Source organism: Rhipicephalus sanguineus, chromosome 1 (genome assembly GCF_013339695.2).
Source record: "Rhipicephalus sanguineus isolate Rsan-2018 chromosome 1, BIME_Rsan_1.4, whole genome shotgun sequence".
In the NCBI taxonomy this organism is placed as follows: domain Eukaryota; kingdom Metazoa; phylum Arthropoda; class Arachnida; order Ixodida; family Ixodidae; genus Rhipicephalus; species Rhipicephalus sanguineus.
Window position 1 is genome coordinate 89,341,980 of NC_051176.1, and position 27,726 is coordinate 89,369,705.

At 45.9% G+C, this 27,726-nt stretch overlaps 1 protein-coding gene across 1 annotated transcript in view; it reads right to left on the reverse strand.

Annotated features, from left to right (window-relative positions):
- The window catches only part of LOC119406483 (uncharacterized), a 104,510-nt gene that overhangs the window by 39,510 nt on the left and 37,274 nt on the right, over nucleotides 1-27,726 (reverse strand). Inside the window, exons 2-5 of the mRNA XM_049411424.1 lie at nucleotides 21,039-21,112; nucleotides 19,135-19,264; nucleotides 14,966-15,045; nucleotides 12,695-12,821 (exon numbers count right to left, since the gene is read on the reverse strand). Coding sequence (XP_049267381.1) covers nucleotides 12,695-12,821; nucleotides 14,966-15,045; nucleotides 19,135-19,264; nucleotides 21,039-21,112 — 411 coding nt within the window. The remainder of the gene's footprint in view (nucleotides 1-12,694; nucleotides 12,822-14,965; nucleotides 15,046-19,134; nucleotides 19,265-21,038; nucleotides 21,113-27,726) is intronic.

The window sequence follows — 27,726 nt, forward strand, 5'->3', positions numbered from 1 at the left end:
GTACATGAAGTGTTGGCTTATTGCAACCTCGGGGCCATGTTTCTTTACCTCTAAGAATGACATGCCACAGTGTTCTTATGAGAGCTTAGTTGGAGATTGGAAACTGGTATGTTCAGGATTTCAAGGTGTGAAGCTACTCTGATAGAATACGGTAGCATAGCTGATGGTCGCCTCGAAAACAGGTGGGCATTTGATGTGTGCTGCAGTAGATCGCGACATGGGTGGTCGGCATGGGAGAGCACCTTAGTGGCATAGCTGATGCTTGTAAACTGTCTTCGTCGTTCTAATGACCATCGGTCCGCCTCAACATAGAGGCTAGCTATCGGGCTGGTTCTGAAGGCGCCAGTGGCCAGACGAAGCCCAAGGTGGTGCACTGGGTCAAGCATCTTTAGTGCAGATCTCGACGTGATTCGTACACCACCGAACCGTAATCAATACGTGATTGCACTACACTGCTCCGTAGGTTAAGCAGACAGTGGCGATCTGTACCCCATGACTGATGCGAAATGATCTTGAGTAAGTTTAAAGCTTTCAAGCATTTTAATTGCAGCTGCTTGATATGTGTAACAAAGGTCAACTTCTCATCAACCACAACACCTAGGAATTTGTGGTCTTTCTTAGTGGCTATGGTTTGTCCATTTATTGAAATGTTGGGGGCTGGCCTAATGCCAAGCAGTTTAGAAAAAAGTAAGCAGACGATTTTCCCACAGTTTAATTTAAAGCATTTCTGTCTGCCCAGTTTATTTACTGCCAACTGAATGTGACGTTCACAGATGGCCAGGTTGCACGATTTGAAGCTGATCTGGACATCGTCCACATATACGGAGTAAGATATTGTTTTCGGCAGTACACTACGTAGGGAATTCATTTTAACAATGAAGAGCGTGCAACTAAGATCACCACCTTGGGGGACACCATTTTCCTGCGTAAATCACTTTGATACGGCGTTTCCAACACGGACCACGAAAGTACGTTCAGAGAGGTAGCTTTCAATAGTATTGAGCATGTTTCCTGACACTCCAAGAGAATGCAGGTCACGAAGAATCCCGGAAAGCCATGTGGTGTCGTAAGCTTTCTCTAGGTTAAAGAATACAGAAAGGCAGTGTTTATGAATGAAGGAGTCCCTGACATAAGACTGGAAGGCTACGAGCTGATCAGTTGTCGACCGGCCAGACCTGAATCCAGCTTGACGTTGGTCAAGAAGGCCATTAAAATCTAGGTAATAAACAAGGCGGCGATAATTCATTTTTTCAAATACCTTGCACAAGCAGCTAGTTAACGTAATAGGCCTGTAACTGGCAGCAAGTGTGGCTTCTTTTCCTTGTTTAAGGATGGGTATGATAACCGCCTCTTTCCATGCTTTGGGTAGACGCCCAGAGGAGCATACGTTGCTGAACAGAAAGAGAATAGTGTCAAACGTGTCTTCATGTATGTTCTTCAGCATGCCATACGTAATCCTGTCTGGGCCTGCTGCTGAGTTGCCGCATGTTCTCAGCGCCGCCTTTAATTCCTCTATAGTTAAATGGGCTATTGTACCCTCCTGCGGTTGGCCTTCTATCACGGATAGGTTTATGTTCCTCAGCAAGCTTGTGTCGCCTAAATGAGTCTGTATAATGTGCTGAGCTGAAGATACTCAAAATGTTGACCTATGGCTTCTGCTTGGTGTTCCAGTGTATAACCAGCGGTACTCACAAGAGGCACTGGATGAATACTCTGTCCTTGAAGAGCTCTAACTCTGTTGTACACTTTATGCGTATCAGTGTAGGAGTTAACTGAGGAGAGAAATGACTGCCAGCTCTGCCGTTCAGATTCACGTCGGATACGCCTGCCATTTGCTTTGGCACATTTGAAATTAACTAAGTTGTCAGCTGAAAATACCGGCAGAATTTCAACCATGCTTTGTTTTCATTATCAAGGGCACTTTTGCATTTCGCATTCCACCATGGTCTTCGTTTGTTTCGTGTCTTGTTAGATGTCTGTGGCATGGATTGCTCTGCAGCCTGTCTAATATGTAGTGTGATCAAGGCTTGGCATGCATCAATACCTAGGTTTTCAATTGATGAGCGCGACAATTGCGAAAGTTCTCGGACTTTCATCCAGTCAGCATCCAGCTCTACAAACCTGATAGAGTTACTATCGGATTTGTGTTTCCCGTGTGTTTTAAGAAAACAGGAATATGATCACTTCCATAGAGGTTTCGAATAGCACCCCACTCGGTGGTTGCCAAGAGTGAGGGAGAGCCGATTGCGAGATCTGTTGCTGTGTATGAGTTGTGCGCTGCATTAAAGTACGTTAGCTCTTTTTTATTAAATATACAGGAGCCAGAGGAGAGGAGATAGTTTTCGATTAACGCACTTTGGGAATCAGTTCGTCTACATCACCATAGAGGATGGTGCGCATTAAAATCTCCAACCAACAGGAATGAATGCTGGAGCTGGAAGATGAGTTTTTCAAATTCCTCAACAGAGAGGTGGTAGTCCGGGGGGATATATAGCGAACACACAGTTATTATTCGACCAAAAAATTAGGGTTCGTATTGCAACTGCCTCTAAATCAGTAAGTATATTGAATCTTTCACACGGAACTGCTTTCTGCACCCCGATAGCGACACCGCCAGATGAATGGGCAGTGTCTTGCCTGTCCTTTCGGTATACCACACATCTTTAAAAGAAGTTTGTGTGTGTTGGGTTTACGTGCGTTTTCTGCAAGCAAAGTATGTTGGGTTGGTGTTCTGCAAGTATTTCATAGATGTCGTCTAGGTTCTTAAGTAGTCCTCGGCAGTTCCAGTAAATAATAGTCTCGGCAGCCATTTTTGTGAGTAAGGAGAGGAGTGCGACTTATTCAGACCTCACCGCCTTTGTGAGGCGGCTGGACTGGAGGATGTTTCTTTCCTTTGAGGTGGTCTAAAGAGCTCCGCCTCACTTTGGGGGATTCCGTCAGCGTCAGAGACGCTGAGGATCCAGGTGTCACCTCCATTGTTTCCGGTGGAGACGCGGAGGCTGATGGAGGTTTGTCAAGAGGGACAGGATCCCTTTCATTTGTGGGTGTCGTCCCTGAGGTCTGTGACAAATTGACCTCGGCGACTTTTAAGGTTGTTGATGCAGCCGGGGGCTGCTTGATGGGGGGCTGTACTGTACTGTGTGGCCACCGTAACTAGACGCCGCCCGGCCCCCCGGCGCGCTGCGTCTGCGTACGATCTTCCGGAGAGAAGAGAGAGCTTCTTCCGGGCATCAGAAAATGTGATGTTTTCTGTCACTTTCAACTGTATTATTTGCTTTTCTCGTTTGAACAACTCACATGTCCGAGAATATGCGGCATGGGACGCGTGACAGTTAGGGCACTCTGCTTGTGTAGTGGTGCAGTTCTCGATAGGGTGCTCGTGGGCACCACACTTCGTGCATGTGAGTTTTCGACGACATGTGTTAGAACCGTGTCCATACTTCTGGCACATGAAGCACCTTCTAGGCTTCGGTGAAGTGAATGAACGCCGCTTCCACTGATTCGGGAAGGGTGGAGCGATTAAACGCCAAGATGATGTGGGGCGTCACGACCTCTTCACCATTCCGCCTGATGGTGATCCGACGGATGGCGACTACACCTTGGTCTCGGAAGCTTTCGAGGAGGTCAGTTTCGGTCTGTTGCATTAGGTCACGTTGTGAAATGACGCCTTGGACAGTGTTCAGGCTACGGTGGGGGGTGATGGACACGTTCAAGTGAGCAAACTTATTCTGTTTCAGGAGGGTGTCTGAGTGCTCTTTCTGGGTCACTTCAACCAGATGATCACCAGATGAGAGTTCCTTAGCGTCATACTTGTTGTCTACCACGTTTTCAAATGTTCTCGTGATCAGGAATACAGACAGTGCCGCAACCAAGTCATTATCTGCGAGAGAGTGTATGATCAGAAAGCGGGGAAAGTGGTCAGAATCAGTTGGGGTTCTTTTGAAGCTATCATCGGTGCGGTTCGTTTTCAGGGACCGCTCGTTGGGAAGGGGAAAAGATTTTGCCATGTGAAGCGTTAGAAGTTCGGCGGCGATGGTGGACACCCACCACCGAGCACAACAAGGGGACGCTACATGGTAAAACACTTGGAGCCGCCAGCCATACATCGCCGCTATAACCAAATATAACTACCCAAGGTTGGGCAACTACACAAGGTTAACCCTTGCCGCCATGAAGAACGGAAGTAAAAAGAAGTGAGGAGGAAACAGGAAAGGCTAAAAGTGGGAGAGAAAGACGAAGACGTGGGGTAGAAAGAGACAGGAAGAGGCGACTGCCAATTTCCCCTGGGTGGGTCAGCCCAGGGGTGCCGTCTACGTGAAGCCGGGGCCAAAGGGGTGTGTTGCCTCTGCCGGCGAGCCTTAAAGGTCCAAACACCCGGCGTCGGCTCAACCCCCAGGATCCCCTCTTCCCTGGACACGGCTAAGACACGCACGGCTAGGCGGGGGAGGGGGTCGAAACCCCCCCGTTAGCTCGGGTCCGTGGTGTCGCTGCACACCAAACGGCTGCTTGCGCGGACGCCCCTGCGGGGACAATCTGGAACTAACAGGGCCACCAGCGATAAGGCTCGAATGTTCGATGCCGCAAGTAAAATGCAGACACGCCTTACCGCTCGGGAGTTTATCGACGGCGGACGCTCTGTTCGCCACTATCACGGTACATTGTGTATTTTCATTTCCCGGTCACAAGTTAGGCCAATTAAAAAGTTTTATCTTGGACACGTCGACTGCTACCTTTGTCGACGTCACGACCCCGTGACAACATCAATGAAGAAAAGAGCTCTGCAAGCATCCACCAACGAAATGTAAGTATAAGAGCAAAACGAGAACAGCAATAATGAAACTCTCATCACTTTGGATTTCCAATAAGTATGAGGTGGTGCATGGAATTCGGAATGGAGGGATGGTACCAGAGGGAATAGCTTTGTGTTTATAATCGGAGGTTCTGTCATGGTTCGAATTAGGTGAAGATAAGTAGACCGATCGGAATTGGCAATAAGAATAATATCCGGGGTTTAACGTCCCAAAACCACGATGTTATTATGAGGGACGCCGTAGTGGAGGGCTCCGGAAATTTCGACCACCTGGGGTTCATTAACGTGCACCTAAATCTAAGTACACGAGCCTCAAACATTTTCGCCTCCATCATAAATGCGTTGAGTTAACCAGATTTCGCCACTCCAAGCAAGTTACTCAGGGCCAACACAAACATGTATCTCAGTATGAGTGAGCGAGTGAAAACATTTATTAGAATGAACAGAAACCGCAGGTCTGTTTGACGGGCCCTGGGTGCGGTAGCACTCCCTTGTCCAGGACCCCATGTGCCGCGGCCACCTTTCGCGATCTCGCGACCAGATCATGCTGGTCCCAGGAGTTTACTCTAGACAGTGAGGCTTTCCGCCGTTTCACGATCACGTGTAGGCTGGCGAGTTGATGCTCATGAGCTGACACGCTCAAGTGGCGTGGTAGAGCGTTGCCGGGGCATTGTAATCTGGGGATTGCTGCTGGTATCATGTGGAGTAGATGCAGTGATTTGGCGTGCAGTGTGGAAAGGCGTTGGTTTGTAGCTGCCTCCATGAAACTGCTCCGGCGCTCATGCGAGTCTTGCGGTGAGGCATATTTCCGGCGTTGCACACCGTAATGTTGAACTATTGCGTCAAATTGTTTTGGTATCGATTCCGAACTCTCCTCTTCATCGTAGCCTCACTGTGAGGTTCGGGGAGTATGCCTTCTAGCCGAGGTTTGGGCTCTATTGTTCCCAGCAAGGTAATCGTGACCTGGCGCCCATAATAATAATAGTTTGGGTTTCACGTCCCGAAACGACGATATGATTATAAGGGACGCCGTGGGGTTGGTCTATGGAAATTTTGACCATATGGTGTTCTTTAACGTGAAGCTAAATCTAAGTACACCGGCCTCCAGCATGTTTGTCTCCACCGAAATGCGGCCGCCGCGGCCGGTATTCGAATCCGCGACCTTCGGGTCAGCAGTCGAACAACGTATCCGCTAGACTGCCGTGGCTGGTTTGGCGTCCACCATACTATTGTGGTTCTTTCAGGTAGGGCACATGTTCTAATCTGTCGCGGCGATCTCGCAGAGGGCATTGAACACATGGTAATCTGTCCTCGTACATGGGTGCACCGTGTACAGCGTGCCGTGAGAGCTGGTGATCTTCCTTCGTAAGCATTACGCGCGAGTACTTCGACGGCCGTTGTTTTAATCAGGATGCATATTCGCGGGCGTAACGTAGAGAAGCTCCACTATGGGGGGAGGGGAGTCATGCATTTTATCAGTGCACTTTCGCTGAATGGCACGGGGTCGCTTAGGTGTCGTAGGGCAGTTCCCGTCCCCGTTAGCGATACCCGTTCACTCGGGATCACCAGGTGCGACTCTATCAGTTCACTTACGTTGATCGTGCCGAGCTCCTTGTGGCGTCTCTTGGATGTTCATGACTGAAGTTCCTGTGCCTGTTTATAGGCTAGCCGTAAAAATGTGTCCACTTCTGTAGGTGGCGGCTTGAGAAGGTAAGGTAAGGGGTGCTGTAGGTGAGACTACTTCTAATCAGCGCGTGGATGATCTTGACTACGGCGGCTTCTTTCAGTCTGTTCAGAGATACGATGGATGAGGTGCATGGTTTGTGTTGTGTATTCTACCTGATGTGAAGGACTGTCTCGCTTCCCCCATCGTTCTGTAGGTGAAGGCCCAATATGGCCACTGGTTTAAGGCTTTCTTCGAGCTTACCCTCCAACAGTATTTCCACTTCTTTTAAAGGCTCTTGTTTTCTTCGTCTTTATGTCCTCCGCAGAGTGAACGCCACCGGTTTCTGGGGCGCATTTGAGTCCGCATTTCTTAACATAGTCTCCGATGGCCTCTGCGGCTACTTGAGTAGCGTCTTGCTGCTGCCCCAAAGACCTTCTGCCAGTTTACCTCACGATGTGGTCCGAGCATATGGCACTTCGAATCACGGGTGCTACGTTCAGGTGGTTTGGGAGCTTGAGCATTGCCAGGTTAAGGACTGGAACAAGCGCGCATTGCGGTGCGCTTCTTGCAGGTACAATTTCTTTCCCGTGTTCGGAGCTGTACGAGCCCAGCAGTTGCCATGCGATCATTAAGAAACGATCGTTCGCAGGTTCCTCTGCCGCGTTGCGTACCGATTTTTGCCTCGTGGGAGATGTTTTAGAAAGCTCCCTTCACGTAAAAAGTCGATAAGGCACCCAGTGCTCTATTCGGCGTAATCTCCAAAATGTTCTCCTATAGCTTCGAGCGCCCAGAGCTGGACAAAAAATCATACATGGGCGCAGGTAGGATTTATTTCTCCTCTGTGTGCTTGTTGAGTCTGTTCAGAGTGTGTTGCGAACAACGTGCTCGAAAAGATTGCCTAGGGAAGACTTTAGCGAGATATGACGAAAAGTGTCGGCTTTCCTGGATTGGGTATGGGAGTTATCTCAGCGTATTTACAATCACGAGGCACATCTGCCTCGTTCCATAATCGGTTGTATCGCCGCGGTCATTTTTTCGTCTAAGTTGCGACGGGTCTTGTTCGTGACATTGTCCTTTTGTGGGGTGGTCTTCGTGGATAGGCCGCAGATTGCTCCGAGTGGCTAAAGTATTTGAATGTGTCGGTGCATCTGCTCGTTCTCGTCGCCCCCGTATTCGCCGCGCGAAGTGAAAGCGGTGACCGTGTCTCCGGCGTATTTCTTCCAAACTCTTCGACAATATTATCTGTCCTGCCGTGGTGGCGGTGCGCGTGTTTTTGTATCTGTTGCCCCCTGGCCATTGCTCCGACCTATCACGTTTGTGAGCATCACCTACGTTTTTCGTTTCTCGGCATTTCGTGCACGCTGTCGCAGCAACGGTTCTAATTTTGTCGGTATTGTAGCATAGCATATGCTTCTGACTTTTTGAGAGATTACATGGCTAAGCACATTTTCAACTTGCGGCAACATTTCTGTTTCTTCCATCTTCTTTGGACGCAAGACTTCACCGCCCATAAATGTTGAAGATCAGGGATATAACCGGCGTGGCGGTAGTTCCTCTATAGTTCTTGTGTGGGTTTCCACCGAATTTCTTCCTCTAGCTTTCAAGGTAGTTGATGCTTTCCCGTCCCGTAGCCCTCATTTCTTCGGGAAATTTGATCCAGTGCGTGAGCCTTTTCCCGTATACATTTGTTCTTATATGTTCGTGTGTAGACCTTAGATCACATGTAGCGGTCCATTACCAATGACTCCTTGGAGAGATTTTCTTTTATTGTCAACCAAGGTACCGGGAAAATAAATCACTACCATAACTATACCATCAGAATGTCTTCATTTTATTCTTCGCTTGCACAAATGCATTTGTCACGTTAGAGTAAAATGACTTAGCAGTTCTAGGTACAAGTCACCGTCTCAGTACAGACTACTGGCATGAAAATAAGAACTTCCCCTGAAAACTTACATAATGCATTTACAAGGTCACACGAAGATAAGAAACATTTGCAGTTTAAGTTTGTCACACATTGAAACTCCTTGTGATGTTAGCCTCAACTCTCAGGAGAGATAGTTTCGGCAGAGGAAAAAGAACTTCAAATTTACAATAAGACGATCATGTTTGCAGCACTTGTATCTTGATAATTATAGCAGACATCACTAGATTAAACCAAATTTCGTAGCAGAAATTCGTAATAATTGTTCAGAGAGGTTCCTGCAGGGACATTTCAAATCTTGTTTCGCAAAACACACAAATGAAGTCAATTTGGGCTGATCCAGAAGCATCTTTGGCACAACAACATTCACACAGCAATCAGACCAGCAAACAGTGGGAATGATCTCCAGAATTGCACCATTCCATACTCATGAGACGATGAGGTTGTTTCCGGTATTTCACAATTGGCACTCAACATTGTTTACCACGCGCATTTCGCTGAGCTGTTTTTCACGATAAAAAGTATTTCTCACAAGCGTCGTTTGAATAAACTTGTTGATTTATGAAAGAGCGCGAGTACAATTGCTCGTTCTGCACTGCTTCTCGCTGAAGTCTCGAAGTAAAAGTTGGCCTATACGATTGATCTATGCACACATATTTCACTGCTACAAACACCCACGTGTACATGTCACAAGGTATGAGGTGAATTAAAACAATTTTTTTTTAAAAACTGCCGCACACATAACACAAAAGTTAGATATTATTCTTATTCAATGGTCGAGAATTTCTTCTGAAAGGCAGACCGCAGCGCGGCACGGAAATCGCGGTTCATTCAAGCCGAGAAGGCGGTTACGTATTGTTTTTTTTACGCGAATGAGTTCTTACAAATCCTATTAGTGAAAGGATACATGCACTGATAACAGTGCTGTTGGTTCTTGATACATTGGAGTAATTGATTTGCGTTTTTTTCTCTAATTCTTAGTCTTCCTCAATTTGAGAAAGACTAAGAGATAGCAGTATAACCAAAGAATGACCACATATATAGTTATTATTTATACCGCTCCTCTCACGTATGTTGACGTTCATGCCGACGAAGGCATCTGAGATACTTGAAGGACTTTGTGCACTTCGTGCACTCGAAGGGCCTCTCGTCTTTATGTGTAAGAGAATGTGATGTGAGAGAATCCTTCCGTGAAAACGACATACCACATATGTCGCATAGAAAGGGCTTCTTGCCTGTATGCGTGTGCCGATGTTTAGTAAGAATAGAACTCCGTGCAAACAATTTACTACATATGCCACAACGCAATGGCTTGACGCCGGTATGCGTGGGGCGATGCTCCACGAGATTATGTTTGTATTTAAACGATTTTTCACACATTTCGCATTTGTGGGGCCTTTCCCCTGACACTTTGTCGCTGCGGTCGACGTCGCCGGGCCCATTGTTGATATCTTTGCACTGTTCGCTTTCCGTGGAGTCAGCAGCAGCATTCCTGCGTGTAATCGGACAAGAAATATAATAAGGTGTGTTCATTGATTTTAAGGAAGGAGCATAGCTCGGCAAAAAAAAAAAAAATAAATGGAATTCACTCAGACTCACTCAAGAACTCTTAGCTCTTAGGGCTCACTCGTACTCAGGCTCACCAACATATTACTCAAGAGGGCTCACTCAGACTAAGACGCAAAACTCTGTCTGAGTCTGAGTGAGTCGACTCATGAGTGCGTTAGCGTGCAATCGGGTTTTTCGATCATGGTGTCAATGCCCTTTAACGCCAATATCTCACGTAATCGGTGCTCTACGTGGCGCCTTTTGATATTGTTCCTTTAAATGCGAGTTATCAGTGGTTTCAATGCAGTAAAGACATTTTCGTGAAAGACGTGACTAACACGAGATATATTTATCAAGAACTTCCCATAAAACAGTTTGTGGTATGATGTCAAGGCACCGCTCCCTGCCCTAGGTTACGCCTTTGATCACTAAATATTGAGGCGGCGTATGAACTATAGTGTGTTAAAAGAAGTGTGCGTAGACGTGAGTATAAACATGAGCCAATATAAGCCTGATAGTAATCCTGAAGATGAATAGACAGGACCACATATAGGTCGGCAATAAAAGTAGAGCTCGCACATACTCATTCAAGAATTATATTTTACGCGTAGGGCTCACTCGGACCATCACTCACTAAAATTTTTCTCAGTCTGACTCGCTCATACTCAATCTCGGCAAAACATTACTCACCCGGACTCTCTGACACTTAGACTGACAACCCAATCTGAGTCTGAGTGAGTCGGCTAATGAGTGAGTTTGCTGACCTATGGGAAGGAGGGCGGCATGTTTTGTCTACACAGAGACAAAAATAAAACATTTGATCACATGCATACAAAAGTAATAATTTCGGACTTTCACTTACGAAAACCACGATATCATTAAGGCACGCCGGGGCGGAGTGCTCGAGAAATTTCCACTACCTGGGGTTCTTTGACGCGCTCTTAAATGTAAGTGCAGGGATATCTTGCATTTCGCCTTTTTCGAAATGTGACCGCCGTGGCCGAGATGTAACCCGCGTCTTGCGGACCAGTAGCGAAGCACCGCCATCACTCTACCACCGCGGCGGCATTTTTACAAAGCTCCTTGTTGTCTTGATGCGTATAGTATTAGTGATTACTTGTACGAGAACGACACAATGAGAACGGCGGAAAACACGTGGTCGTAGTATAATGGTGTATTCTTTCCCATCTTCAACGTGAAATATAGAAATTCTGATGAGAATGTGTGGCGTGTGCCGGCAGATGTGCAAGTCTAAGGCCTGACCTAAAAGGCCTGCCATGCCGAAGCTGGAATATTTTTAGCGCCTTTTCTAAGCCCTCCTACATTATTGATAACATTAAAACAGAAATAGTTCAAAGATGCACCAACTGAGCCGTATTAGACGAGCGAATAATTTAAATTGCACTCGTCATACACAGAATAACAGTCAAATGTGTTATCATTAATCGAAACATGGCTCCAACTTGCCAACAATCGTTAATCGAAGCATGGCTCCAACTTGCCCCGCTCGTACTATTTCAGCAGTTACGATCAATAGTCTCTCTCGGTCACCATGATTATTCTCAGCCATTTTATATCCACTCTGGGACGATGAACTCACACAATGACATTCAATTCGCCGCATATTGTGCGAGCTGACTCGCAGTAGCGCGAGGGCGTACTCGTTATGGTATTGAAAAAGCGAATGTTCACTGGAATATATATTTCCGGAAAAGCTCGTGGTAATTTCCAAAATAATTTGTGTCGCTATGAACGTTATGTCCTTTGCTGCGTGTTCTGCTATTTTTATTATTTCTTTAAATTCCCTCTTAGTCGACAGAGCCGAGTGCCCACCTCGCGCCCTCTTCCAGAACAGCTGACGCCTTTGCCATGAGCACCTTACTTGCACGAGTTCTCGAAAGATCGTTGCTACTGCAACTGCTGCAGCAGCGTCTGCTCCTTCTGCTTCGCATGAAACAAGTGAAAGAACACACATGGCACAGCATTCACTGAGCAGCTTACAAAGCGCCTTGGTTGCCGATATCCTGTAACTGCCTTATGGATGGAGAATTATTGATAGTTACTCATTTGTCACCAAGGAAACATTTAAGAAATCTGGTAAAACTGTAAGCCTTCACTTTTATCGACCTATCCTTATTCAAAACCTCAAAAACTTGGAGGGCCCTTGAGCTTCGCGTTCAAGAGTAGAATGCGTTGGTGTAATCTGACCGTGTTTGTACCGCCTTCCCAATCGCTAGCCTGTTTATCGTTTCTCGGTGGAGACCTAAACGGTGCCACAAGGAAAGACAAAGCGCGGACGCCCTCCGGGTCCAATATCCACGCATGCGGCGCGACAAAACGCGGACACGACCACGCGGCGGGGCGTCCCGTTTAATAGCGCGGCCGTGGGCCCTTTGAGGCATCTCGCGGGTGTTGTGGCCAGCCGCTGAATAACCTCAGATATGCGTACCACCAACGCTAAATGGTGTATATAAATAGCTCACCGTTAGTATGCTAGAGGATGGACACGTGGTAGCCGTGCGGCTAAATCCAAAGTACCACGGAGCAAGGGGTGGCAGGTTCGAATCCCCCGTGCCATTCGAACGGAAGATTTTTTGTTATTCCTTTCGTTTGCCCTGCATCTACCTCAAATTTTACTCAGAAAGAATGCCTATTTACCGCTCACAACCAAAGACGCCGCCGATAGCAGCACCGGAATTTCTGCGAAGCCATCTCTTCAACGCTATCGCGTTGAAATGGCCCTCACCTTATGTCGGTTCCCAAGAAGTCTGGTGCTGCTCCAATATCTCCATCGCTCGTACTCGGCATTGCTTCCTCGAAACTCGTGCTGGAGATCGGAAGCTGGAAGGCGGCTCTTCCATTCTCGGTGTCGTCTGTGCGTGCATGAAATCACATGTATGCACATGAGCTGCGGACCTCCACTGAAAGACGTAGTACCCGGTACATCGTTCGCGAAAAGATACAGCGTAAATTTTTTAACGGGGCAAAAGAAAAAGGCAACACCAAAGGACAGGCGCTTCCTATGAACTCAAGGTTTATTGCAAAAAAAAAAAGAAACGGCAACTTTCGTGCAGAAAAACTTGTGAAAAATAATACATGTGTTTACACGATGAATAATATACGTTTCCTGATTACTCGTGAATTGTTGGTACGAGCTCGAGAATCTTTTATATTGAAGGAGATCGTACGTGTCCGTGACTAAGCGTGCATGAGCAGTCTTAAAGCTTTTTTTTTTTGTATAAACTTTGTCGTTTTGTTTCGACAAACCTTCAGTTGACCTTCAGTTGACCTGTTTCGACAAACCGTCAGTGCCTGTCCTGTGTTATTCCCTCTTTCTTCTGATCCCGCTAATAGATATACGCTGTATCTTGTCACCATGTGTGATCCTAAGCTCGCCCAAGTCTGCATCTTTTTTCGTGCATCGAAGACCATATTGCGTGGTAACTTGAAGTATGTACTCGTGTATTTTCTTATTCTGAACAAGAGCAGTGGTAATAGTAAAGGTAAGTTACTAAGACGATCGTGTTCCAACCAGATTCTCCCCAACCTGATGATTATTATAATGATCATGTCCTACGTCACTGGCTCACACCGACCTCGAGGGATTTGCCAAGAAAACGGGTTTTCTTCCTGCAGTGCCATCTTTCATATATCCAGAACACTTAAAACATCAATGTGACTCCTTTTTTCGCAACTGTCAGTATAACGTGCGACACGCGATCAAGACGTGCCGCTGTTGCACAATTTATTTTTCTTTCCTTAACAACCCTCTTTATGACTTGACGAATTTGATAGGTGCAGATGTTATATATGTACTGTAGATCGAGAACGGGGCGCGGAGATAAAGTGTGCACTTTCCTGTAAATGTAAATCATGCTGTTTCATGACATGCTGTCATGATTTTCATGTTATGACCTGTCATTTATGTTCCTATAAGGTCATCTTATGCCACACCAATTTTGGTATACATCCGATTAACCAAACGGCCAGGAGAGCACAAAGTCTCAGGCGGATAGATAGATAGATAGATAGATAGATAGATAGATAGATAGATAGATAGATAGATAGATAGATAGATAGATAGATAGATAGATAGATAGATAGATAGATAGATAGATAGATAGATAGATAGATAGATAGATAGATAGATAGATAGATAGATAGATAGATGATAGATAGATAGATAGATAGATAGATAGCTAATAGATAGATAGATAGATAGATAGATAGATAGATAGATAGATAGATAGATAGATAGATAGATAGATAGATAGATAGATAGATAGATAGATAGATAGATAGATAGATAGATAGATAGATACGCTCAAAGTCGCAGAAGTTCGCTAAGAAATGCTTCGCATTTAATAATAGGAGTAATCGCTGGGGTTTTACGTGCCAGAATTACGATATAATCATGAGGCACGTCGTTGTGAAGAGCTGAATTTCCACCACGAGGGGTTCCCGCACGCCAAATTATGAGTACACGGACCTCCAGCATTTTCGGCTAAATCGAAAATGATCCCGCCGAGGCCGGGATGGAAGCCGCGACCGCAACCGCTGCACCCAGCACCGTAACCACTGTGCCACCGCGGCGGCCAAGTCTCCGCAACTAACTTCATGCGGATGCGCTTTCTTATTTTAATGGAGAAATCACACCTGATCCATGCATCGTGATAGAGAACTGTAGAAAAATGATTACCTTTGTTAGTATACTATTTGAGTAATAAATTGCAGAAGGGTGTTCTGAGGGGCCAGTTGGTACATGATGTGGAGGGGCACAGCGCAAAAACGGGACGAAAAAATGTGTTGTGTGGTCCTTTTTCTTCGTCCCGTTATTGCGCTGTTCCCCCTCTGCACTCCTTGAGTGTTTTGTTATATCAAGTTATTTTTGAGGACTTTTATCTCTGAACAAGGGAGCTGTCAGTTACGAAGGAACCCATTGGCGTACTGATATCCTTCCGAAGTGAGCTGTATGTATCTGTTTAAGAAAAGGAGCCGATAATAATCTTCCACATACCGAAGAGTAGAGTATTGCCCAGGGTCTTGAAGTACTGCTCGACTTCTTCGGCATTACAGGTGTGATCGGGAGTCCAACTGCTACAAAATTTATTGTTGTCAGGATGTGTAGCGCCACGAATTCGAAGGTTACGGAAATATGTTTATAATAAACTGTACGGGTACCCAAGAAAGAAGGTGACGCTGTGACTTCGCTGACAGTGTGCAAGAAAGCTCTTCGTAATACAGAAAGTATTCACTGCAGCAACCATTCCCTAAGTACCAGTGCACCATTAGAGCGAAACTGTCTAGTGCTAGGATCAAAGGGCACTCGTGTAGACAATATTTAAGGTGGTAACACGCCCGACAGCACCGCCATGTTGTGTTGGAACACGCAGACGCGCGCTATCGCAGACACCTTGAATATCATGTTTGATTTCGTTGTTTCTTTCAAAGCTTATTATTTCTGCAGTTTCACGCGCGTGTTTATCATAAGCTTTGCTCATCACCTTAAGTTCCACGTCACTCGGGTTGGCGGCGTTTTCAAAGTTAGGATTGAAGCGCGAGTGCCCGCGTCGCCGTCGAGCCAATGCCACCGACGGCGATCGGGCAGGTGAAGCAAAACGCGCGCGCGACGCGTCGCAGTCGGAAAGCTTCACCGATATGCTACCTTGAGATCCCGGTGAAAGTTCATCAAAAACCTTTTCGGTGCTGCGTGTTCAGTTCTGTCGGACGTGCTCGAAAGCATCCCTGAACTTTCACTGTATGTCTCTTTAATTTTAAAATGCAGGCAAAGACTGCCCCATTACAGTTCCAAAAAGTACACACTCGACGGTTTCGCTTGTCTTCCCTATTCCCAAGCAGTGGGAAGGGCTCTAAATTCTCACAAGCTGGTTGCAGCAGGGTGCAAACTACGAAGCTGAAGCAAGACCAGGGCTTGCGCAGGAAACTATAGTTTTCTTTGCAATTGCATTATAATTTGAGAACGTGAAGACAACTCCGTTTGTTCCGCACGAGCACAGTCACAGCTATACGTGATACGCCAGTCGCGATTGGCATGTACCGCATACGCCTTTATTTGTTTTCTCGATAACCCCCGGTAATTATGGTGGTGAAGGAGCATGGCATCGCCCGTGCAGACAGGACTGGCCCCTTCGATCCGAACTCGCGCTTGCGACTTGCTCACTGTCCAGACAGCAACAAATAATGCGGTGGATTCTGCTGTCGCTTTTTTGTCACCTCACGCCAAGGACAAAGTATGAGGTGCGCTTTGTCCTCATTGAGTTCAGCTCTTTGCTCAGCCACGACTGGTAAACCTTGTCCCCGAGAATATGCGAGTTAATCTTGCAAAAAGTACAACATAGTCACCAATACAACGCGGTCGAAGCGCCAGGACGCAAATATAACGAAAACAGATGCGTGGGCTTACAAATCGTGCTCAACACAGCGTACGACAACGACTTTATATATTCAAGAAGGAACGAACCAGCTTCGATGGCTGCCGCCATGTTTCTTTTTCGGCGTTGCCGTTGCTGACCAACGCCATAGCCTCCAAACAACATTAAGAGCTTTGGTCTCTGCCGTGTGCTCGCTTCACTCGCCCAACGTGTGAGCCTTTAAGTCGATATGTTCCAACTAAACACCCTTTAGGAGTTAACGGTGTTATGGGTTATCGAAACACCCATGGCCCATACCACAGCGTGCCAGATGATAACTGGGACTCGCTGATTAAAATGTCGTTGGATCTTAAGGGGAGTTTAGATTAAACGATATGTGTCTTTTAGGGCTATCTACAAGCGTAGCATAAATTTACGCCTGTTCTCTTAATGTTTAATGTTCATTTATACGGAACAGGAATATCTCCACCGGCAGTGAACGGCGGCTTAAGATACTATGGCTATATATACCAGATGGTCAGTGGAAGGCTGTGTAGCACGAGCGCTCCGTCCATGTGGTATTTTACAATGCACTCTGTTGTGTGTGCGGTTTGGCGCGTGCGTGCACCTTGTATGCTAATGTCACCGGTAAGTGTGTGTTCCCCGACTGGTAGATTTTTTTTCACATTTTTCAGTGATAAGGGTGTTTAGACCAATGGAAACACCCCATGATAAGGGTGCTAGGCCAGTGGCAACACCCTATGGTATGGATGTTTTGATACGTGAAACACCCTTTTCCTAGGATGTAAGGGTGTTAGTTATAGACACGGCAAACCCCACTTAAGGATGTAAAGTGGTTTACTGTGTACCGTCCCAGAGAGCCAACGTGATATTGAATGTCGGCGATAGTGAGAATGTTTTGACGCTGCGAGTGTCCCTAAATAGTAGTCAGAAGCAGTATTCTTCGCTTAGCGCCTACTGCCATTCAGAATCTCTGTAGTTATCGGTTCGACAAAGAAGCAATATTACACAATATGTCGGATAGCAGGGTAGTTTAAAACATGAGCTGCTTCGAACGGTGGTCATAAAGATACATTATCAAAAGTCATGCGCTGTGTAATTAATGACTGCAATTGCCCAAGACGGCCGCCAGACGTTCGAGACCTGTGTCCTAATAAGCGCGTTTTAGTGAGGTGTGAATATTTTATTATAATCAAGGGCTGCCTGGAAACTTCAGTTTTCTAAAATATACCAAGAGCTTCGAGCAGCCATCAATATGAATTGGCCAGCATCAGAAAATAAAATATAAACAGGGATATTGATAATTTTTTTTTATTCCACGTCATTGTCACTAATCCGTCCCGGATACAGCACCGTTTTCTAAACCATGATTTTCGGATTAACCTTTCTTTTTTTAATTTCGAGAGTTTGCCCAACGGCATACATAGTTAAATATACAGGTAGAGGCCGGCTTCTGCTATATACATCAACAATGCTCTATGGTGGGGCCCATAGAGCCACAAATCATAATCTGGTGGTCTTGTCGGATGAAGGCCCACTGTTCTCAGGTAGCGCCGCCGTATCTGATTCAGGCCAGGGCATGTCCACTTCACGCTTCGCTCTAACCTCCTTAACGAAGTCTTCTCGATAAGCCTTTAAATTCAATTAAAAATGAGATGGATCGTTCTAAACTTTTAGTGATTTCCTGCACGTACTGGATACACTCATTACCGAGCACATTTCAATGACATTTCCGAAAACATGGTACTGTTCTTCTAACATAGTTCGTCCCACACTGGGGCATCGGCAAGACTTTCACATATGAACTTAAAAAAAATATAAGTGAGACAACTGACATCATCGTTTTCCAACGCCGGAAGCTACGCGTGAGTTTGAGAAACCGAGTTTTAGTTTGCAATAACTTTCGCACAGGCTACACAACGTTTCGGTTCTTTTCATACTGATATTTCTATCGAAATAGTGATAGGCAAAAGCCCACTTAAGCGTGCTCTGTACTTTTAAGAATAGTACCATAGAGGGAAACTTTTTGTCATTCGAAGTAAGCCGAACAGGCCGGATGAAAAAATGAAGACCCGGTGATCCTTAACTCTTGCGTTTTTACGAGCTGTGCATAAGTTTACTTCCAGCGCCATGTACACCTCTAAAATTAAATTTATTACGCAAATACGACTGTTTCATAACACTGAAACCTCGGGAATCATATAACTGAAAACATCTTCTTATAGCATACGCCCTCGATAAGGATGCCGCTGATCACTTTCTCAAATTTCGGTTCTACAAATTTGGTTACCTTAATCAAAAAATGCTTGTTTTGGAAACTCAGTGATAGCGTACATTTTAGTCAATAAAAGCACGAATTGAAAATCGCATATGTGTAATCTTATACGGCTGTTTTTGTGCTTGTATATTTTTCCGTCGTAGATGCGGCATCTTCATACATACCTCACTAACGTTCGGTTGCTTTCAATTAGGCTACAAATTGATAATCACCATAAAATTGTTGAAATATAGCGTTTTCTTTTATATACCCTGGAAGCACGAAATCAATGTTGTGGAATGCGGAGGAAAACGATTTCTCCGTTTCAACGTCCTTTGATAAGAGCCCAGGAGCTCAAGTTTCTTCCTGGCATTAACAGCCTACGCAGAAGCAGCAGATGATGTTGTGCCGTTCCGTCATCAGAAGTTCGATTGAAGATGCAGTTACATATCAATTCAACTATCTCGATTTGCATGGCTGCGTGCGCGCTGTCCCTGAGTTTGCACATTCAGAGGAGCTCTTCAAACTGGGGCTTACCTCGCGTAGTCTTCCGCAATGCCTGCTTCTTCCTCTGTGCCTGCGCTGCTTGTGCTGGGAACGGCGACGTAGCTGCCGCTACTAGTTGAAGCGGGTTGCTGGAAGCTGTTGTTTACAGTATCGTTCTTGTCTGTGAACAAAGAAAACAAATGCTCCTGAGAGCGCGTGATTGCCGAGGCCAGAATATTAAGCGTTAAAGACACGTGCCCAGCAAAAAGGGTTCGCTCACACATTGCGCTAAGAGAACGACGTGCAAATACCGCAGTCCGAACCAAACGTGTTTGATTTCATGCATTCATTGTCACAACCCGAACTTCAGTGCCGAAGAAGACGACGAGCAGTAAGCAAAGAGGATGAATTGTTATAGTTCATTGGCCTTTTCTTGCTAGACCACAACTTTCTAGCTCGCAACGTGACAATTTCGTTCATGCAAGAGTCAGCCAAATCAGTTTTTGCAGGGACACATTTCTGGAAATCTCTTAACATTATTTTGCGATCGAACGATGAATGACAAACAGACGTGAAGGTTTCCGTTTCAGAGTTTTGTGCTAGGACACCAGGGCCAGCACATCATTGTCAAGGCTTCATTAACTCTAGTTCTGGGCCAAGTCGAACTCTATGAATGTGCCGGAATTATTGTCGGATACAACTCAAGATGGAGCTCTCGCCAGATGACCTAAGTGGCGCCACCAATTGCCCCCGCGTCCAAATATGCAGTCTCACTCATGAGCTGAGGCAGAAGTCAGCGGACGTCGGGCTTATCAATTAATAGTGAGAACCCGTCGATGCAGGCTCAGATTCATACGCCTTTCCGGAAGAAATGCCGCAGCCTCTAATGTTGTTCCCGACTATATTATGGTTTATATGTATAGCCCCTTTACAACACGCTGAACACGATGTTCAATTATAAAAATAAACTGGGTAGTGGAACACGCTCCCCAAATCGCTAACAGCATGGTGAACTGATGCGGGAAGATAAAGGCAGCTTGACTACCCGTTTTTTTCGTTTACTCGCTGACTCACTTGCCTGACGCGAAAAGTGATAAGGCGTCGGTGTCTTTCCGGCTGCTGCTTTATCCAGTAACCTAAACTGACTGATATCTGAGAGCAGTGCCCTGTATTTAAAACCAAGTTCTTCTCGTTTGTTTGTTTTTTTGCTGTCGCGTGCCTGAGACGAGTTGGTGCTCGCTCGCTACGCATCTTTCTTCGCATTTTGCCGGCACAGATATGAAACAAACTGAAGGCGGCTAGGAATGACATAGCGGCCCGGCAAATATCTCCGCATGACGTTTGCAAATGCAATTCAGAGCGAGAAATTCACATTGGCGAACTTATGCAGTAATTCCATGCAATCACTCTTCACTACTTCAGCCCACAGCCCACCACAAATTTGACAGCAAACGCGAAGTGACGCCTTAGAAAATGACTTTCGTTACACTTTCGCATCTCGTTGCATTTTTTAAATCAACTTGGCCCGAGTACCCTGGAATTCGCCTACATGAATGGAGGTATGGCGTTATTACACTTTAAAAAAGCAATACTGTTGGAGTGTGGACGCTAAGTTGGCTGCGATGCTGTCTTCGAAGTGATTACATAATCCACCCATTGTATATTTCATACTGTGCGCCTAAGTGTAGGCGATTATGGTGGCACCTTGTGCGCAAGCAAGATTGCACAGTGTACAGATGCATTGGAAATGCTTTAAAATGTAACATAACTGTTATATATTATCATGTATAAACTTAAGCTGCAAGAGTGATTCCTGGGGCCTTTCACTTGTAACGCATCAGCAACGTTGGATGAATGTGTCTCCGACGGCCGCACACAGCAGCGTCATTAATCACGCACAAAGCCGTTCGTATTTTCAAGGATTACCAGCGCGGTCGAAAAAATTTTTCACATACAGCAGAACGCAGGTGTGCCGTCAGCCTCGTTACAGAACACGTTCAGCGGCATATTCGAGGGGCCATCAGGAAGCCTACATGCAGAAATGATCGATCTCACTAAGTGTACGCGTAGCTCTTATTTGAATAGGGAAGCGAGGCCCTGGCCGAAATGTCGCGCAGTATCCGCGGAAGGCCATAACTAGTGCAACGGAACCATGTTAGAATATGGAGCAACAATAATAATATCTGGGCTTTAACGTCCCAAAACCGCGATATGATTACGAGAGACGCCGTAGTGGAGGGCTCCGGAAATTTCTACCACCTGGGGTTCTTTAACGTGCACCTAAATGTAAGTACATGGGCCTCAAACATTTTCGCCGCCATCGAAAATGCAGCCGCCGCAGCCGCGATTCGATCCCGCGACCTTCGGGTCAGCAGTCGAGCGCCATAACCACTGGACCACCGCGGCGGGGAGAATATGGAGGAAGGTAACACATGTTGTGGCAAGCTAAGTGTGTATTGAAGCAGCCGTTCGCTTGTTATCTAAACACGCGTTGTGTCACGTGGACAATGACAAGCATCAGACTTCGCTATCAACTCGGCCACTATTTATCGGCATGATGGCACAATCAACCACCGGTAGAGAACTGATGTGCGTGCTTGACATAAAGCGACCTTTGCGTGACGCCTCTGCTTTTCGTTTTGGCTTTGATATACCCTCTAGAGAATAACCCAATAATGTAAAACACTGAGGGAGCAGAAAAACTGCGAATACCACGTTACACGAGTTCATGCTGTACGCCCTGAATTCCAGATGCAGGTGTTCGTGTGTCCTTCAAGACTAGCTGTAGCAAGGATGAAAGCATACCTAGAGGGCCCCGGCATAGACATCGCGATGCCGAAAACGATATTTTTTTATCGCCCACTATCGCTCACAACCGCTGTCCTGAACGTTTCGTTACGCAGGATCTCGTTTCCACAACCTAAGGCTATCGAATACGCACATACGCAGGCGCCTTTGAGGCACGTCATGAAACACTTTGCAATCTCATTACCAAATAGGATTGTTCACTTAAGTTGTTGAGTTTATTTACCACATACAGTTTTACAGCATGTGGTTCGGACAGGGAAAAAAAGGTGCATGAAAACAGCTTCACAATGCCCCACGTCTCAGATTCACTGTGTCAAAATACGACGGCAAAAGCAAAGTAATTTAAGCACAATTCAAACCAACAATGCACATGCTATGCATTGAAAATACGTTCTACAAAAGGAAATGTTTTTATTGAAATATTAACCAAAGTATCTTTAAAATAGAAGAATTAGGGAGAATACGTACATTTTCACAAGTAAGTTTGAAATTATTTAGAGTATTTGGGAAACAACAACAGAGTGCGTCAAAACCAGTTAGTGCGTGGCCTCGGAAAATACCAATGTTAAGAGTGTCGGTTTAGGCGCATAGAAGGATTCGGTTGCAGATAAGCTAAACTGCGTACATAACCGCGACTTTTAATGGTATCAGAGCTGAAGGAGTCTAGTAAGGTAGTATTCGTAGAGCATGTCTAATTTGATTATATTGAATTTACGAAGATTTGTGAAGTGTGGGCGTTAAACGGTCTTAAGTCGTCTATCTTTAGTTAAAAGTCCGCTTAAGTGAACACGTTACATTGAAGGAGTCGTAAAACAATTCGCAAATATCTTAAGACAAAGATTGTGAGTTGCAATCATGCAGACATTGGTGTCATACATGAAGGAGGGAAATGTTATTCTGCGCGCATAGCGGAGAGCCTACAATGTTGCGAAATAGATGGACCCCCTTCTCACTACGGCCTTCGATTCAGACTATATGCAAGCTGATCAAGTTATAATAATAATCTCTGGGGTTTAACGTCCCAAAACCACGATATGATTATGAGAGACGCCGTAGTGGAGGGCTCCGGAAATTTCGACCACCTGGGGTTCTTAACGTGCACCTAAATCTAAGTACACGGGCCTCAAACATTTTCGCCTCCATCGAAAATCAAGCTGATCAAGTTATTCCAGCGCCACAGTCTAGGTGGCGCCTGCTAGCGGACTGTCGCGACACCCGCCGATAATTGACAGTTTTATAGCAATATTGAAGAGATCGTCGACAGCGACACGCCACCTATTGACAGAATAGCCCTTCTCACACCCTGCGACAATATTATATTGTATTGTATAGGGCTACTGAATTTAGAAAAGAGCAAAACATAAACGTTAAAATCGGCAGAGACAAGAAGCTGAGGTCACTGCTTAAGCGGGGATATTTCTGCACCAGCTTAATCACAGCTATTCGCAACTTTCAGCTACGGTGGCGCCGCCACGCGGCAACCGGGGAAACTCGCGTTCCGGTGATAGAACGAAAACTTGCTTGGCGACAACGTGCGGGCTGCGCTTCGTCGTCGGTGTGTCCTGCAACTTGTTGTGCGTGTGGCCAGTAAATTACGATGGATTTTGTTGGTGCAACATTGTGGAAGCCTTGCGGTTCAGTAATGGGTAAACAGCACAAGAGAAATCGCGTGTACTGCGTGCCAAAATGCTCAAACCGTATACTGTGAAAGGCATCGTAATAGTGGCTGGTTTTCCCTTGGACCGGCGGCAGAAAAGACAATGGGATATCCACGTGCGCATCGGGAAGCTTCTCATACGAGAAAATGATGGTTTCCATCGTGCATCTCAAATCGGCTGAATTTTGGGACACCACTGAATTCCTCGGATATTACATGCCAATACCACGATACGATTATGGGACGCGCTGTAGTGAGGAACTCCGGATGAATTTCGACCACCTGGGGTTCTTTAATATGCTCCTAATCTAAGCACGCAGGTCATCTTTTGCATTTCTCCTCCATCGAAATGCGGCCGCTGTGGCCGGGAATCGAACCCGCGTGAACATGCATCGCAACACCTTAGGTACTGTGCTACCACGGTCCTGGGAGACAGCAGGTGAGTGCTCGTTTTCTTTTTTTTGCTTAATTTAGAAGACGACGGTCAATAAAACTATGCCTTCGCGAGCGAAAGCCACATCAAAACAGCCTGCTGCAACTGACACCGGCGAGCGGCGGCTAGGCAGACGCCGCTGCCGTCCGCGATCGAGCGCGAGCACGCCGTAGAGTGAGCAAATTTTGCTAACGCGATTGATATTGTACTCTTATGTCGGGCGTCGACATACGCAATTCGTTTTCTCGACACCCTCAATATTATGAGCAAAGGTGGAAGCGAAGCAAGCCGGTTAAGTAAGACGGCCTGCAGTGTCACTGCTTATCTGCGAATGCATCGCAGGTGCCTTCGCATCGTGGTTCCTGATCTTGCGAGTGGTGTGGACGCCGGTGCTTTTTTTTATTAGTGCCACACTGGAAGCACCGCATTATTGCATTAGGAATTAGTTTACATGATAAAATAATTGTAGCACATCTTTTTCATGCCACCAATAGCGCCGATACCGGCAAATACTACGGCATCCTCGGACATGATGATGAGAGCCGGTAAGAAACCGAGCAGCGGCACGAGGTTGCCTGTCTCCCGTGCTGCTGCCACTATGGCTATACGGCCGTGCGATCGCCGGACCGGGCGGGTGAGAATAATCTGCCGAGTTTAATGCACGCCGGACGCCCGATCCGGCGACCCCGTACGGCGGAACATCACCATTCCGGCTGCTGCACAAGCGCGTAGGACGTCAAATCGGATGCAAAATCGTGCCGTGTGTCTCGCAGTTTATGCTCTCAAGCGTGAGCCACTACATGCATGGGAAGTTCAATGCGGTGGAAAATTATCCTAACCGGCAAGCGACAACACATGCTTTGATCACTCCGTGTGTACGGGTGATCACCGTATCGACAGCCATATTGGATTTCTTGTGGCGCCCCCTATAGTTGCTGAAAGTTGCGAATACGAGAAGGAAGCCGGTACCAAATGAAGTACGGTCACTGCTCTGTGTACATAGCAGGAACATCTTTACTGCTTCGTATATATGGCGCCGTAGCAGTTAAGAGGAAACCTCACGGATCAAGATGACAAATTAACAATGTGGTATTTTAACGTCCAAAAAGAGAAAATAGATGCTAAATAGCAAAATGAAATTACATTACAATTGTTTCTTCGAAAAGATTGTAGAAGACCTGAAGCTTGTCTGATAACATCTATTTCAAGATAGGGTGTACCAGGAAAATCCTGACACAGTGGAAGAGGTGAAGACACGTGTTATAGGGCATGAATAGTTCTATCAACGCTCCAGCAAATGTTCAAAAATCGGGTGAATTGTCTAAAGACACGTAAAATCCAACGGCAGATATCTGAGCTTCTCCCGAACTTAATGCTTCGTGGCAAGGTGCCAACAGAATAATTTCAATAAAACTATGCATTAAGCTAATTGCTGGACGTCCATGATGTATAGCGCTTAGTATTACCATGACGTCAAAGATAAAAGCAACAAAAGTGAACACACATGGTGCAGTTATGTCCCTCATGCACGTCCCCTACTTGTTCTATTAGTTCACACTCCTTCAGTTTAAGCCCCGATACGATTACGAGGGACGCCGTAGTGGAGGCATTCATAAATTTTGACCATCTGGTGTTCTTTAACGTGGACCTAAATCTAAGTGCACGGGCCTCTAGCTCTTCGTCTCCATCGAAATGCGGCGCCGCGGTCGGGATTCAATTCCAAGGCAGAAACCTTGGCCTGTGAACACGCAGCATTACCTTTATTTAGATTATAAAAATAAATATTTGCAAAATTATAACGACACATATGTCTTATTGGCCAGTCAGAACAACAGTTCATCGTATATGTTCGAGACATCTTCGTGGTTGTCGCGATGTTTTCTTTTTTTATTCTCTTTGGCACTTGTGGCGAAGGAAGTGCTCACGTAAATTTTTCTAAGCACTCTTCTCTTTGAATTTTTTAAATTATTTTCATGCCGTAAAAGATGCTTACATATCTATGAAATCAAGCCACATGTCTGGAGATATTAAAAAGATGACGGATATTCCTGCGGTTGCATGTAGTGTAGCGGGACAGGGCAGCCGTCACTTCATCAAACAGCTGCTCTTGGCGCCATGCCATGACATTCCAATAAATGGACACCCGATGTAATAATTTCCTTTTTCGAGTTATAGGCATATCAAATTATTCCATTTTTTTTCTTATAACTTGTCATTGCAAGAGACCAGAAAATTTTTCATGTAGTGCCATAGATTTTAATTCTGAATACCTGCTTTAAAACACCAGCAAAGCTTCATGGGCCGCAGTCAGCATTCCGTGGCATAAAAATAGGTAGCATAACCGAATGAAGATTTCGAAAAGTAGAAAGGCTCACCAAGCGTAATCGGTTGCAGTGGACGAAGCACCCTCGGAGACTGCACGGCTTGTACTCGGGGCAGTGCTGCTGGAAAACTTGGGAAGCCGGTATCCATTGTTTCTGTCGTCGGCCATGTCTCATGAGTGTCTGAAATGTTCTGACGCCTTTCCGAGTGGTGCGACGTGGATTCACGGCGCATGCGCTTTCGGTAGTAAGGATAAAAGTGAACGTATCAAACAGTTGAAGCTCTCGAAACGATGGTTTATCGTTAAACGATAACAAAGTGCGCGCCACTAGTGAGGCGGTTGATACGTGCTCATAATGTTTCGCAACATTTGAAGTCGCGTCAGTGGGAAACGACCACCAGTTTCTTGTAGCGCCACAGATTAGCATTCGAAATGTTTGCTTTACAATACGACCAAAGCTAAATCTGCCACTGTCTGCATTCCGTGTCATAAAAATAGGTAGCATAACTGAATGGAAAATTGACCGTTCTTTTACTGAAGCGAACTGGAAGCGCGCTAAAAATCTCGAATTGCTCCATTACAGATTGGATATTTCATTGAAGCTGGAATTGCTACCGCACCTCTCCAGCTGCGACGCAAAATCATTATGTTGCTTCTGTTACCACGTACAACCGTACGTGGTAAGCATACGGCAACGAATTTCATGGACGGGCGTGAGAACGTCGCCATGCGCGAAACGTGGCAAAAAATTGGGGGACTATTAAGGTTCGCCTTTAAGACTTGAACGCGATAGCGAAATTCGGCCCCTAGTGCGCGCTTCAACCACTAAGTGCATACTTATTGCTGTGTGTTGTTACAGACACACACGCACACAGACACACACGCGCGCGCGCGCTCGATGTTTCTATAGTAATAGTATAGCTTTTCGATCTAAAGCACTTCCTGTGCTAGTCGAGACGTGTTTCTCTCAATGCCTGACAGATGGCACCATATTATCTAATGTTTGCTGTTAGTTTGATATGTTTTCAGCTAGATGGACATAGTTGTCCATTTTTGGAGATGTTTGCAAGCTTGGGTTTGTTTTTAGCGGCAATGGGTGCACTATCCCGGCTTTTTTCGAAGCATGCCATCGCGCAAGAAATGTATTTTGATGGCATCGCCAATGCGCTACAAATCCCCGAATGGGCTTATTTACGTCGTGACACCTGCCGAACAAAATGCGTTAAAGGGGTCATGAAGCACCCCTTGGGCTTGTTGAAAAAAGACATCCTGCGGAAAGCTGACACGGCTACGAACTGCTCTGCCAAATATTACAGTCGTGCGCGCCGCGTAAAGGCCACAAGCGGAGCACGAAGTTGCCGTTTCCTCAGGCGCCCCCTTTTCAAACAGAGGCCGGTTCTCTCTCTCGTCGATGGGCGGGGC